General features: G+C 38.4%; 1 protein-coding gene across 1 annotated transcript in view; it reads left to right on the forward strand.

Annotated features, from left to right (window-relative positions):
- Window positions 1–1,088: 1,088 nt before the first annotated feature.
- Window positions 1,089–15,794, forward strand: part of mnat1 (MNAT1 component of CDK activating kinase) — a gene marked incomplete at its 3' end in the record, with an annotated part of 27,846 nt that continues 13,140 nt past the window's right edge. Inside the window, exons 1-6 of the mRNA XM_007576208.2 lie at window positions 1,089–1,300; window positions 10,915–11,067; window positions 11,419–11,492; window positions 12,481–12,584; window positions 12,692–12,832; window positions 15,400–15,531. Of these exons, the coding sequence (XP_007576270.1) occupies window positions 1,212–1,300; window positions 10,915–11,067; window positions 11,419–11,492; window positions 12,481–12,584; window positions 12,692–12,832; window positions 15,400–15,531 (693 nt within the window). The remainder of the gene's footprint in view (window positions 1,301–10,914; window positions 11,068–11,418; window positions 11,493–12,480; window positions 12,585–12,691; window positions 12,833–15,399; window positions 15,532–15,794) is intronic.

A 15,794-nucleotide genomic window follows, 5' to 3' on the forward strand; every position in this document is an offset into this window, starting at 1 on the left:
AAAGGAGAGAAAATATGAGTAATTTAATGGTTCTTCATGGCTAATCAGATTTTATGATTTTCAATCCTTTATTAATAAAATAGCTTGTAGTTTATGGAGCAGAGGTGGGATTAGTTAAATGTACACTTTTGTTTCCAATCTGTTTGAGATATATGAACTTAATTTAAACCATAATGCTGCTTATTTTAGTATTTTTTTAACCTGGTTTCTTAATTTTTCATTAATTAGCTTCTGTAACACTTGAAATATAAAATATTTCTGTTTTTATTTCTTATTCTGAAATGCTTATGATAATCTTATTTATTTTTACATAAAAGCTTAGCAAAAATGTATCAATCAGTTTTTTTCTACATTTAATGCAACATTTGGTCTGTATAGTTCAACTGGAAAATGGGGAAATTTAGTGAAGGAAAAAATACATGTATATAAAAAAAAATGCAATAACTTGATTATTCACACCCTTTTCAAAGCACTTTTTGATTCATCTCCAGCAATCCCGGCAGCTTTTCTAAATTTCTAAAGTCATTTTTCGCAGAAATGTCTCAAAGGATCTTACTGGACAAATGTATCAGTCAGGAGAAGGAGAGTACAAAAAGCACATTGAAAACCTCTGCAAACCTGATGGCAGAAAGATTTATCAGTTATGTACACCAAAAGAAGAACACCACATCCATAAAATATGGTGGTGGCGGTATCATGCTGTGGGGTGACCTTTTTCTCTTTTTTTCTTTCTTTCAGAATGGAGTTAAGGTTTTTGTCGAGGTGGTTGAATTTATCAGTAGTATAAGCACCAACTGAATCCTTTACATGCCTGCTTAAAAGATGAAGATGGATTTTATTTTTCTTTACGGCACTTTGGTCCACTGTGATTGTTTTAAAGTGCTGGATAAGAAAAGTTTAGTTTATGCTGAAATCAAGTCAAATTTAATGGTTTTAATGGTATTCTCATTCTCAATAAAACTCTAAGCAGAGGTTTCATAAACTAGATGAAAGAGGATTGAAAACAGGAATTAAGTTGTGGGTTTTGTTTATACCTCAATACTCCTGCAGTCTGCTGCGCCTGTCCGAGGGGTAGGAACCATTGTTATTACAGGCGTTTCCAGAGGGAGCGTTCTCAGAGTGACGCTTTGGTCCGCCTCAGTGGACGCTCACAAATGTTGACGTTTTCTGAAGCTGGTTTCTGACATAAATATTAAAAATAATAATAAAAGATGGACGACCAGGGCTGTCCGAGATGTAAGACCACCAAGTACAGGAACCCGTCGCTGAAGCTGATGGTGAACGTCTGCGGCCACACGCTGTAAGTCCTCCAACCGCCCCAGAAAGCAGCAGCAGGGGGATCATTTCTGTAAAACAGGGCAGAGTTTACAGAAATAACCCACAGGGAAGCTGAGAGGCGCCACTTAAATGTCAGTAGATAATCATTTTTTAATCATATTTTACCGTTAAATCTGAGTGTGAACGGTTTAAGTTGGAGCTTTCGCTCATTTCAGGCAAGTTAAGGCAAGACGACAATTTTTTTTCCCTATGGAGAAATATTCTGGTCAAGGTTTGTGGCAGTAGAGTATCCAAAAATCTACTAAAGTAAAAGTCACACTACTTCGACATATTTCTCCTGAACTAAATGTAAAAAGTAGCCATCCAAGAAATTACTCAAGTAAGAGTAAATAAGTATTTGGTAAAAAGTCTACTCAAGTACTGATCAAATTATCGATCATTTAATATTTAAATATATCAACATCAGACATTAAGTGGAAATGTAGGTATTTTAAGAACCAGAATGACAATAATTCATATAAGTAACAAAAAAGTAACAAAAACAGGCAAAATAAATTATTTCAAAATCAGTTTCTTTCAATAAAAAACTTTTAAAACTTTAACAAAAACTGCAGGTGTGTGTCTGTGTCTGGTGGATGTTTGATTAAAACACGTTTGTTTTTCATTCAGTGAAGTGGAGAATACAGAAATTTTACTCAAGTAAGAGTAGCGATACTTCATAATAAAATTACTCAAGCAAAAGTAAAAAGTTCAGTGTAGTAAAAATACTCCTAAAAGTAATTATTTTCAAAAACGTTACTCAAGTAAATGTACCCAACTCTGCTTTGAGGACATGTTAATTCAGATGATTTAGAAGTTGAATAATTGTAAACGTGTGCAGCATTAACTTTCGGTGTGTATTCAATAATAATACATTGAGAAACAGTATATGTTCTAATATTAAATCCTGTTAGCAGGCCTCAAACACAACATAAAACAGCGATGCACAGTTGTTGACGTGCAACATTTGTTTTATATTCAGTCAGTGGATGAAATATAAAACAACCCTATTAAAAGACATAATCAGAAGATATGTTGTTGAAATTTAGAAACAAAGCACAAAAGTAAGAATACACCAAATTGCATTGATTTACTTCAATATGATTGTTAAATATCTTAATGGTGAACCCACATTTTCTTTTCAGTGATCATCCCACTACTTTACAGAACCTTTAGAAATATCCGCCTATTAAAATCCTTTTAGGTTTTGGCATAAAGGACCAGGAAACGACATCTGACTAAATATATTATTGATTGCAAAGTTTGGATGGATACCATCTGAAATATGATTTGTGATTGCGATGCTACAATCATATTGATGCTTAGATGGCGGTTACCATTTGATATGCTGTGCTGCTCTAAAACCAAACACAATTCAGACCTGAGTAAAAAAATAACAACTATGCTATTTTTAACTTATTGCAAAGATGTGGAGCAAAGAAAAGAGAAAAAGTTTGTTTTACCATATTTTTTTATATCTTCAGGGAACATTTAAGAGTTTGAAACAGATCGTCATCATAATTCAATACCATGATGTGACAAGAAGCTGGTCATGAATGCTGCAGAATTAATTGGGAGAAGAAGCAGCATCCATATAAATAATGTCATAAGAGGAAATAATGAGGATGCACAAATAAAAAAATTGGTGCTTGTGCAATGCAAAAGTATCACTTACTCTGCTCATTCACTCAGCATGATGCTGCCATTGCCTTGCATGACAGTTTGTAGATTTGAAAGCCTCATCTTGACTCCTGTAGCTCAAACATCCTTCAAGTCGTTGCCAAGCAGCTCAATATTTTCTCCAGAAGACATTTGGATTGTCCAAACACTGAAAAACCAAAATCTTACCAAGAATTTTTGGTCTCCTTTTTTTGTGCAAATATCTTAAAACGCTTGAAATAAAATTAAGCTACTTCACAAACAAGATCTAAGAGCTCGTATTAAGTAAATCAGTTCTTAATATTAATGAAAAGTGCTAGGTAATTTCACTTATAATGTGGGAAAATGTCTTGTTATAAGTAAAATAATCTGGAACTTGTACTTTTTCATCAATATCACAGATTTATTGACTTTAAACAAGCTCCTACATCTTGCTGAAAACTTGTTTGTAAGTTACTTTTGTCTTATTTCATGTCTAAGATATTTGCAGTAGAAATTAGACCTAAAATACTTGGAAAGATTTTGTGTTTTGCAGATTTCACTCAAACACTTTCCCGTTTATGGTGGGCTTGTGTCTTGAACATCTGAATGGAGATCCTTTCATTTTAGGGCAACGTTTTTTACCTCAACACCATGAACCGCCCCCAGCTGTATTTTCTTCTCATGTATGTGAGATTTATGTAGTTTATCATTATTAGCTGCAGGTTGCAGAAGGTTAGACATAGAAGCAGCTCCCTGATGCCGCGGTGGCCTGATCAGCGTGACTTTTCCGACCCACCTTCTGCTTATTGAGCGTAGTACCATTTGGAAGTGGCCGTGCTTCGTCATCAGGTCAGCGAGGGCTCATAACTCCTCCCGTCTCAGTCTGGATGGAGAGCTACATGCAGAAAATTAAACGATTCTGCAAATGAAGCAATTTTAAGCAGCGCCCTGGATCAGGTCACCTTGGCTTTGCTCCTGCTGAGAGCAGACTGTTTACCTGTTTTTTTTATTTATTTCTGTCATCTCCAATATCATTCGCTGGATGTTTTGAAACTTGTTTTGTAAGTTTGGATGAATTGATTTGATCTAAATTGAATTTTTTAACAATGTCTCTTTCATATGACATTGAAATTTTGTGTTTAACAAACTGAATTAAATTGAATTGTTGAGAAATATTCAATTTAAATGCTTGTATTTTTCTTTTAATCTGTTGATTGAGCTAAACAAACCCTGGAGGTTTTAGTTTCTCCTCCATGAATCTAAATTTAAGCTCCGTTAGACGTCGCTTTGGAAGACTGACACTGATTAAGCTTGATGTGTGTCACTTACTATGTTAACAGAATAACATCAAACCTTTGTTCTTTGGCATTTGACATGTTGCAGATTAGGACTGAAAGGATTAGACAGATTAAATGTGATTAATCGATAATTGAAATAATTGTCAACAATTAATCGCTAACTGGAAGATTCAGACTTAAAAAAGGAAATTTACTGAGAGCAAAAATATTCAGAGCTGTAATTAAGCCAAAATTATGCAGAAAGTTTATACATTTTACGTTTAAGATTAAAAAACTTCATGTAAACCTGTCGCAGTAATCAATTAATTAATCAATTAATTGCATGATTAATTAAAATAAACTCCATAATTTCCAGTCTGATGATAAATATTTTTTAAGGATATTTTTGTTTGCAGAGACATCATAATCATATTTTTATTTATGGTTTTTGTTGTGTGTATATTTTTTATTTCTGTTTTATTTACTACTTTTGTTTTTTTATTTTGGATATTTAAAATATCTTCCAGCTCCAATTTTAGTTTTCACAAAATTAAACTTTGTTGTTTTTTGAGAGAGCAAACTTGCATTATTATGCCATTTTCAATATATGACTTGAAAATAGTCTCAAAACAACAATATTGTCATTTATCATTGTCTGACCACCGGTGCTGGTTTTAAATGCTCTAATGTAGCTGCAGCATTTCGGCATTTTATTGGACTGAATTGTGTTTCTGGAAACATTTTTAGTTGTTCAGCTCAAATCTCAAATTCTAGAAGAATTTTGTGGACAGTGAAATTTAAAATTTTGTGCTCAAAAGTTTACATACAAAGTTTTTGGCAATATTTTAGAGAGCGATATAAAAAAAGGGAACATTTTTTAAATGTTTTATCAAACTGTTGTGAAGCTAACCAACTGACCCTGATCCAGAGCTATGGCCTTGTTCTTACTGTGAATTGTCAACCCGCGCCCCGCTTGAGGTTCTTTACCGGTTCTTCTTGGTGAAACGTCTCTGCATTTCATTTTGTTATGGTTTTCTTCTTAAAGAAACTGTTTTTCTGGATAAAACTTTTGTTGGTCTTCCTGAATCCCATCATTTCCCACTTCTTAATTTTAGTTTGAACGTTGGTGACTAGTTTTCCTTGGATATCTTTTTATATCTTTTTTCTGTTTTATGACATTCAGCTAAACTCTTTCGGATCCCTTTATGATTAATTTGTTTCCCCCTATAAACTTGAATGTCAGTGCAGCGCTGCATTAGTGAGGATGGTTACCCATTTAACCAGTCTAACTAGCCTTCCAGGTTAGGTAATCAGGGTTATTTGTAAGAATCAGCACAATTCTTTGACAGTATACGGCTTTACCTGGTTATGAGGAAAGCTGTGCAGTAAGGAGTTCCACAAGGTTCAGTTTTAGGTCCCATATTTTTATGGTACTGTGGGATGGTATCATCAGAAAACATCACATTCACTTTTAGAGCTGTGTTCATGACAAAGACATCAATGTTGATGACCTGAGATTCATTTATTCTCTTTTTATTTTACTATATTTTAGAAGTTTAGATGCCTGAGGATATTCTTTATTTAGGACAGAACTCGGTTTGAGACAGTAATAGAAGAATCTCAGAATATTTTATCACCAGTTTCGTCTGGGTTTCTCGGTCCAATGCAGATATACTAATACACGCTTTTATAATATGCAGAATCGATTACTGTAATGCACTGCTTTCTGGGCCTCCAAAGACGAGCTTAATTTCACTGCATCATTCAGCTGAATGCAGGCCGGGACCAGAAATCAAGCTCACATCACACTGATTCTGTGCTTTGACTTTATTAGCTTTGGAAAATGCTTCTTTTTCTCTTAGCTTCTGCAAAGCAATTTGTTTCTCACTTTTAGGTTTGAAAAGCGATCTATTAATAAATCTCATTGATTGGGATTAAGTAAAGGTGCTTTCACACCAGCCCCATTTAGTCCGCTTTAATCGAACTCTGGTTCTAGAAAATCTGGTTCATTTGTGTGAATGCATAATTGAACTCTGATGTGAACCTAAATGAACTCTGGTGCTGTTTGAATGCGTATGTGAACACCAAGCGGACCAGAGGCCACTCCAAACGGAGGAAGCGGACCGAAGCGCAGGTAAATACAACCAAAGCAAATTTGCTGCTAGCAGCAGAAATGGCTCATGATCTTTTACCAAAGACAAAAGGGAAATCCTACATCCGTTAAAATCTGTTCCTACTCCATTTTTGTTTGCATTTTATGAAAAAGAAAGATGCTTGCATGTCTTCTTCAGAAGTTTTTCTGTCGTTTCCTACAGTGGTTCTTGGTGCAGCGCCCCCACAGGAGAGGAGGTGAATAGGTTTGTCAAAGGGTTTCATTTGACACAGAGCTGTGTCAAAGAGAACTGCAGCAGCTGAAAATGTGACAAATGTTGACATGTTGGTCCCTAATGAAACAGGACTACCGGTTTATCAGGTGTGAAAACCTCCTAATGGGCTTGACACACCAGCAGTGATGAACGACAGCGTAAAGCCATGAACCCAACACACTGCAACGGCAACAGCAGCGACAAAAATTTAACATTTCTCAACGTTCTTGTATCGCATCACCAGCCTGCATGTACACTTCTACATGTACAAGCTCAAACTTTCACATACACAAATTTCGACAGTCGCTTGGCAGGAGCAGGGCAACGATTGTCGCCTCATTGCTCCAGTCTTACAGGAAATGGATGGAGAGGGAGCGGCAGCGTCTTGTCTGTTGAGCACCTTAAGTTTGAAAAGCGATCCAGGTAACACTTTATTTGAAGGGGTGTCCATAAGTCTAACATGACACTGTTGTAAACATGAAGGAGTCTTCGTGAATCTTACGACTGTTGTCATGAAGTGTCACTCGGTAAATAATGACACTTTTAATACAAAGTTGACACGTTCAGTGGACTTTTAATTCAACATTTAGTGCAATTTTGAATTAAAAGTGTCTTTACCCAATGACACTTGATGACAACAGTCATAAACATTCATGAAGAATCCTTCATGTTCATGACAGGTGTAATGTCATGTTAGTCATGCATACCCCTTCAAATAAAGGGTTACCGCATGTAAACGAGACAATTTGTACATTCTGGTAGCTTTGGACCTACTGAAGTCTACATGAACTCCATCTTTGGTTTGGGAAGGTCAAGAGCTCTATCACAGCAACCCATAGGTCCGTTTTGCTTTGTCTCTTTTTTGTGGGTTGGTAGAGTTAGGATGTAGTGGTGTTAGTCTCTTTGCTGAGCCAGTATCGCCTTGTTTACCTTCCTATTACCCCTCCACCCCCTCTGCGACCTGCTGACAGCTGCAGATGAAGAGATAGGAGCCTGGAGCTCTGAGCAGGACAGGTGAGAGAGGGAGGTGTTCAAAGCACTCCGTCAGCAACAACAGCCCTGGGACACAGAGATGGCAAGCTGTTACTTCTGAAACGTCTTTCTGTCTGAGCGGGGTTATGTCTCTGAACATGAAAGCTGGCGCAGAGCAGAAGATGGAAAAGTCTCCTCCCTTTATTTTAAGGGGTCATCTCTGAGCTCTAGAGTTACACAGGATTTGCCCCTTAGAGGGTTCTGTTGTGTGGTCCATTTATGGGGCAGGGGGCAAGCTACGCCCCGCTCCTTGCCCCTTGTTGATGAATGGGCTCTTTGTGGGCCTGTGGAAACAAGCAGAATCTCTCCATCCACCTCCATATGGCGAGGTCTATAGATCTGCTGTAGCCTGAGGCCGCTGCGAACATCTGCCTCTTCCAGGGCTCGCTCCCAACTCTCAGACACCAACTGGACACCGCACATGCTTCTGGCTGTCGGTTTGCTTTCATTTTCAATGTCTCAGCGTGGCTACGGCCAAGCCAAACTGACACATGAGAGCATTAGCGCTTTAAGTTGCGGCAGGTTGGGCTTGTTTGACCCTTATTGGAAGCGTTGGGTGTAAACAGAGAAATTCCACGTGTCTGCACTTTCCTCTTTAGCTGTGTTTTCTGCTTTGCGTCTTGCTGAGGAGGTGAAACGTCTTGCATGACTGTCCCGAATGTTTGTGTCTTTCTTGAACTTTTCACTTGGCTCGATTTGGCGGCAATGAAGTGACTCAGGCATACCGTCAGTGAGGTGTACAGAGAAATTTGTCTTTCCTCTCGTAATTCTGAATAATGCTGGTGCTCGGAAACCAGATGTCCATTTTTGTGAGGGTGGTCATGAGCTGGAAGTTGGATTTCTGTGGCAATAAAGCTCCACGGAGACTTAATTAAAAGAGCGACTGTGCAAACGTTTATCCAGCCTCTTCAGCCCGTCAGGGGGACATAAAGGGACATTCCCATTGTCTGCAGTCTCCACTGGAGTGTGACTGATGGGTAAACGCCTACCTGCATAAAGGTGTGATTGATGGTTAAACTCAGGTCTGTGCCCTCAGGTGAGCCTGATGATCACATGATGTAGAAAATGGTCCAGATTAAAATGAGTCACTGATTGCTTTGTGTATTATGTGAAAAGGTGAAGTCCAGCTGAAAAACGCATCGTGACTCTGCTGTTTTGTCCCATATGTGGTCTTGAAAATCTATTACGTAAATTTTTCCACACTTAAAATGTCTCAGTGCATAAAATAAATTTTAATATCAGGCAAAGATAGCGTGAGAAAATACAAGGAGCAGTTTTCAAATCATGTCATTTATTTAAAAAACATGGCAGTGTAGCAATCAGCCCCAAACCTAAAACCTGATTGTGTTCAGAGTTTTCATGCACGAAGAGTCAGTTTTATGTCATACTACTGCATATGAATCATATTTAGGTCTAGACTTTGACTAGGCCACTCCAAAACCTTCATGCTTGATACTTGAAGGTGTTTTCACACCCGGTAGATTTGGATCGATTGGGGACTAAAATTGTGACATTTAAATTTCCAGCTGCTGTGGTTTGCTTTCAAGCTGATCCAAAACCTTTGAAAAACCTGTTCTCCTCCTCGCCTGTGGGGGCGTTGCACAAAGAACCACTGGAGTAAACGACACAAATGCCTACAAAGAAGACATGAGCAAAATGTAAACAAAAATAAAGTGCCATCAGATTTGAGTGGTTATAGGATTTCTCTTTTGTCTTTGGTAAAAGATCAAGAGCCATTTCTCCCACTAGCTCTAGACTTTTATTTGATTTGGTTGTATTTACCCAGAATTCCCTGCACTATAGTCCACTTCCTGCTTTTGGAGCGTTCGCTGGTCCACTTGGTGTTCACATATACATTCAAACAGCACTAGAGTTCACTTTAACCGAACTTAGACTTTGGTTTTTAGGTGGACCAGTTTTCTTTTTACTGGTTCCTTGGATTATTGTCCTTCTGTGTTACCCAGTTGCTTTTGAACATCGTGTTTGCATCAATTATAGTAAACTGTCCAGGGACTGAGCAGCAAAGCATCCTCAGATCATCACACTACCACCACCGTGTTTGACTATTCTACTTCTAAAGTGCTGGTCATTTTATACCAGCCCACAGAACACTTTCCCAAAAGTTTGGGGGATCATAAAGATATTTTCTTGGTAAGCGTAAGGCAGGTTTTTGCATAATTTTGATTTGGAAGCCATTTTTGTTTGGTCCAAGTCTAATTATTGTTGAACCCTAAACTCTGACCCTTAGGAAACCAAGTGAGACTTGGAGCTTTAGATGTTCTGGGTTATTCTGTGACTGCCTGGATAAGTTGTTGATGCTCTCTTGGAGTAATTTTGGTAGGCCGACCACTGGAAAGATTTGCCACTCCATTTATTGCTAATGTTTGCTGGAGTCCAAAAGCCTTAGAAACGTCTTTGTAACCATTTCCAGGCTGAAGAACTGGAAGAAAATGTGTTTCTCATCTGTTCTTGAAATATAGAACATGCTTTTTAAAATCTGTTAACACACTCCACGTTGTCAGACGGAGACGAGATTGAAACTCTTTGGAAAATAGAATAAAAACATTTAATTCATGATTTAACAAAGGGGATAATTACTTTTCCACTTAAGCTGGGTTGGTTTGAAAAGTTAAATTTCTCTTAATAAATTTTATGCTCAGTTTCTCTCAAACTTTATGGATAATAAAAAAAAATAAATAAATAGCAGATGTATATCATCACTTAACTAAAATAGTGAGTAAAATAAAGTGATTTTGGCAAAAATAAATAAATAAATCACTACCTCTTTCTCTCCAATAGATGTTTTGGCCATAGTCTTGGCAATATGATAGAATATTGTTAAAATCATAAATATTTCATCTTATAATACTTCCTTTAATCAGGGGATGAAGGAAAACTCAAACACCTGAAATATTCCAAAGTTACTCAACATATAATCTGTCCTGGGATGAGTTCTGCACAAATTACTGAGCTGGATTTCTCTCATGTTACGCAACCTGGCAGAATGGTTGAGGTCTGCTGAAACAACAATAAAGCAAACGTTTTTCCAGCGCAGACAGACACTCCGCTGATGGGGTGTTGGGACTAATTTCCTCTTGTCTGAGAGTGCGAGGCGGCCTAATCGACATTCCAATCCCGGCCATCTTTGAGCACTTAGGAGAAATATTCTGATCCCCCATTATCGCCCGCTGCTGCATTATTGCTTCATTTCTTGGAGAAATGAGTAGAAAACTGTATTTGCACATGAAGCTGTGTTGCCGACGTTCTGCTTGTTGCCTTAGATGCGAGAACTGTGTGGAGATGCTGTTTGTGCGCGGCTCAGGGAACTGCGTGCAATGCGACACGCCTCTGAGGAAGAGCAACTTCCGCGTGCAGCTCTTCGAAGACGCAACTGTGGACAAGGAGGTAGAGATCCGCAAGAAGGTGATGAAAATGTGAGTGAGTTTGGGTCAATGGGTGGGCATTAGGGGTGTGGTTCTCTGTGTTTATATGTTACTCCAGGCCTCCTCCCACTTCTTAAGCTGCCTTTGTCTTCCTCATTACACTGTTTGTTTTGTAGACAATGAGTCTCTCCGGGGGGTGGGGGTGGAGGCTCTTTCTCTGCCAGGTTTTTACTCCGCAGCCCCTCCCTGTCCTCTTTCACTCCATCTTATCAGTGTTTTAATAGCCCCTTAATTGAGATCTAATGTATGTGTGTATTGGGCAGAATGCAGAGATGGTTTATAAAATGGTTGATTTAATGGATGCTGTTACTGTCGGTGATTGCTCCTCTTGTTTCTCTGCAGCTACAACAAAAGAGAGTTCGACTTCCCCAGCCTGAGAGACTATAACGACTATCTGGAGCAGGTGGAGGACATAGGTAGGAACAGGAAGGCCTCAGTCTGGAATAACCAATGTCTTCTCATCAAAGACGCATCGGATCTGGGGATACAAGTTCCTCTGAGGACTTTCAGCCTGGATGGACTGAGTGTCACCATTAATCTCCAATCAGTACTTTTGCAAAAAAAAAAGTACTGATTCTCTATTATTGGCCCACTAGTTTTCAAACTTTATCTCCTGCTGCAGGGAGCTGTCTTTTGAAAACTTGTAACATGACCGAGTATTTTTGTCTAGTTGTTAGTGCAGATTTCTTGGTAGAGTTGAAATAAGATAAAACTAACTTACAAGTAACTTTTCAGGAAGATGTAGGTTTAAGACATTAATTCCTTAATATTGTTTAAAAAATAACTGGTTCCGCTGCCGGATTACAGCATTATGAAAGATGTTTGCATTGGGGTGTACTGCAGGGCTCTGAACTTGGTCTCTTCTTTTGTCACTGCTGGGAGCTATCTTTTGAAATATTGTTACTTCACTTATATCAAGATATTTTCCCCATACTATGATTTAAATAATCTGCCAGTGGAACTACTACTTTTATAAAATCAATATTAAGGAATTATTGACTTAACACAAGCTCCTATATCTTGCTGGAAAGTTACTTGTTATTTTTCTTATTTCAAGTTTACTAATATATCTGCACTAGAAACTAGACAAAAAATACCTTATAAGATTTAATTTTTGCAGTGAATTTCTTTCCATATGCTGATGATTGCCATCTTTATTTCCTCCTAAACACTCTGAGCCATCCTCTGTTAAGCTTTTTATTATTCTAGGTGATGTTCAGTCATTAATGACTTTAAATTTATTCAATCTTAATATGTAAAATTGAAGCTTCTAATTGTTTCTGTAGAGGTAAAGGTGTTGATTTCACTTCTCTAATCTGAATATTATTATTTACAGATACACAACATTACATTTTTACAGTTAAAAACAATTATGTATTATTATTTTTTTACATTTAAATGCAGTTTACAACCTTACAAACAACGTTGATGTGGAGAACACCAAGGGCAGGATGGAGCAGTACCAGAGGGAAAACAAAGACATCATCCAGAGAAATAAGGCGAAGCTTGTAAGCACCGTCTCCCCTCTCTTAAACAAACACTTGCATGACCTCAGATTTGCGGTCGGTGATGTTGCAGATTGTTTTGAGGATAATGTTTCGTTCTCCTCCCTCAGACGCGGGAGCAGGAAGAGCTGGAGGAGCTGCTGCTTCTGGAGCAGCAGAGCAACGAGCAGCGGAGGCTGGAGGTGCTGCAGGAGGAGCAGAGGCAGCTGCAGGCCAAGAGGAAGAGCAAACAGACTCTGCTGGATGAACTGGTGAGAAACACACGTGCTGCATGTCCGTATTTACTAAAAGTGACAAGAGAAGAAAGGCTGATGCACTTGCTTTAGTACACTCTGAGGGTGCTTTCACACCAGCACTGTTTAGTCCGTTTTAACTGAACTCAGGTTCGTTTGGGGACTTATGAATGCATAATCTGATCCACACCAAAAAAGTGAACTCTTGTCCGCCTAAAAACTTAGGTCTCTATTCAGTTGAAGTGAACTCTGGATGCATATTTAAATGCCAAGCGAACCAAAGACCGCTCCAAAAGCAGGAAGTGGACAACAGCACAGGGCATTCTGGGTAAATACAACCAAAACAAATGAGACAGTCAGAGACAGTCATCGATGCACAGTCACATGGTTTTGGTAAGTTTTATTCAGATTTCGCAAATTTTTTTGTAAACGTTATTTAGTGAAGAATTGTAAAAATGTACATACTTTTACATCACATCATAAAAACGTTCCTCAAAAGTATCCGAGTACGAAAACCAGATAATGGTTGAAAATAAAGCACCGTAACAAACGTTTGACCATTCAGGCAACACTTTGTCAAAACAGTTCGACCCAGGCCTGGTGTTGAGTTTGGCAGGTGGATGCCGCTCTGCAAAGACATTTTTCAGTTTTCATCACAGGTTTACATTAATGAGAACCGATTTCGTTACTTAGCATGAAGCATGACGGAAATCTGACGCCACTCCATTTTTGCTTACATTTTGTGACGAAGAAAGCTGTCTTCTTCTGAGGTTTTAGTGTTGTTTCCCTCAGTGGTTATTGATGCAGCGCCACCACAGGCAAGGAGGCAAACAGGTTTTTCATTTAGTTTGGTTTGTTTCACTCAGTATAGTGTGAAATCGAACTGCAGCAGCTAAAAATGAAACAACTTTCCGAACCGAGTCTACTGGACTTTCAGGTGTGAAAACACCCTCAGACACACACCGTCACCCTGTGACACCATTAAGAGCTTATTACAAGTCATTGCGCTGCGGCTTGCATTGTTCTCATTCTGTGATCCCAAAGCTTTTCGGCTCCATTGTTTTGAGTTGAGGGCTTTGGAAGATACTGTCCCTGCAGAGCTGCCAGCAGAAGGACCATCACAGATAACAGGTTAAGCTGTGTGCTTGTTTGTTTAAGGCACAGGGCCTGTTGACTGTAGGCAGATGAGATCAGCTCAGACCCCCTCTGAGGGAAACTCTTCTAAACTCTGGCTTCTCCGCCTCTCTGTGGCCATTCGCACACAGAATTTATCCGTTTATCTCCGATATCTGCTTTATTCTTATCAGCTAATGCTTTAATTTACATATTTATGACATTTCTGGTAATTTTAAAGACTGTTTTTATAGTACCTTGGATTTGATTAAACTTTTCTTCAATTTTAAAATTCAACAAATGTAGTTGAAATAGTTCATGCTGAAACTTTTGCATGGGCCGGTCCGGTTACCGGTACCAGGGTGACCAAAAGTTCCCGAATAAAGACAAATACAAAAGCCTTAACAATAATTTATGACACAATTTCAGCAGTTCAAATTAATTTTAATGAGCAGTCATTGAAAGAGCTAGAGTGTTGCTGCACTCTGCCTGTCAGCTTGCTGAAATAAGGCTAACAGACTGTTCCCTCTTCCTTTATCGCCTGATTAATTAACCAGCTAATATCAGCAGGGCTGAAACGGTTAATTGAATAATTGGTTATTGAACTAATCATCAACTAATTTAGTAATTGATGATTCATTAACTGGTGTATTCAGACTAAAAAGGCCATTTTTAGAAAGAGCAGTAATTAAACCAAAACTGTACAAAAAATATATCCATTTTGCATTTAAGATTGAAATGAACTTTCTCTGTAAATATCTTCTACCCAGAACTGCTCAAGTGGTATAGTTTTAGATTCATCCGGATAGTATTCTTTAAAAAAATTATAAAAAAATCTCACTAAGCAGCTTTTGCTTCCCAATTATGAATCAGTTATTCCAAATATAACCAATAGATTAGTCCCACACTGTATTAATGTCTCACATGTTGATGTTAGAAGTGTTTTTTACTGCAGATGCATCCTTTGCTACAAATGAATGTCATTACTTTATTTGTTCATTAGCATCTTTTAACATTGCATAAAAAAGTTGAATGAAAAATCTGCAGAATGTACCATTTTTAAAAATCCAATTAATAGATAACTAAAATACTTGGTAGTTGCAGCTTCAATCATTGTTTTATCTGCACCAATCTAAGGCTTATGTAAATACTAGTTTGCACTAGAAACTAGACCAAAAATACTTGGTATGAGTTTGTGATTTTCCAGTGTTCCTGTCTGCTGCATGATCTCTGCTTTAGTAGTTGCTGTACTTAGACATGTGTCCTCTGACCTTGGATTTAATTGGAGGTTTTGTTCTCCTGCCCGGTTTTTAATATCTGCGCCTTCAGCCCGGTGACAGCCCGGCTGAAAGCACCGCTTGCTGATGGTTATCTCACTTTAGCGATGAATGATGGGAAGGGGCTGCCGCCGGTGCCGGCCTCATAATGAAACACTTTAATGACAGCCACTGAAACCACTTGTGTTCCTCCAGGAACAGTCCAAGCTTCCTGCCACCATCTTGCTTGCTCAACACAAGGTTCGCGCCGCCCAGCTGGAGACGCAGATAGAGCAGCAGAAACAGAATGTGAAGCCGACCAGCTTGTTCTCTACTGGGATCCAGATCGTAAGTGAATCACTTTGGGTCTTTTTGGTATTAATTGAGCCTGGAAAAGGCTGGGAAATTATATTTTCTTTCTTTTGTATAATTGTTGTCGTTCCTTCCTTCTTTCCTACCTTCCTTGGTATTCTTCCTTTATTTCCTTTTTTTCTTCCATGTTTTATTAATTTCTTTCTTGTGTCCTTTCTCTATCCCTCCATGGCTTCCTTCCTTCCTTCCTTCCTTCCTTCCTTCCTTCCTTCCTTCCTCCCTCCCTCCCTCCCTCCCTC

This window comes from Poecilia formosa, unplaced genomic scaffold, assembly GCF_000485575.1.
Source record: "Poecilia formosa unplaced genomic scaffold, Poecilia_formosa-5.1.2 Scaffold400, whole genome shotgun sequence".
In the NCBI taxonomy this organism is placed as follows: domain Eukaryota; kingdom Metazoa; phylum Chordata; class Actinopteri; order Cyprinodontiformes; family Poeciliidae; genus Poecilia; species Poecilia formosa.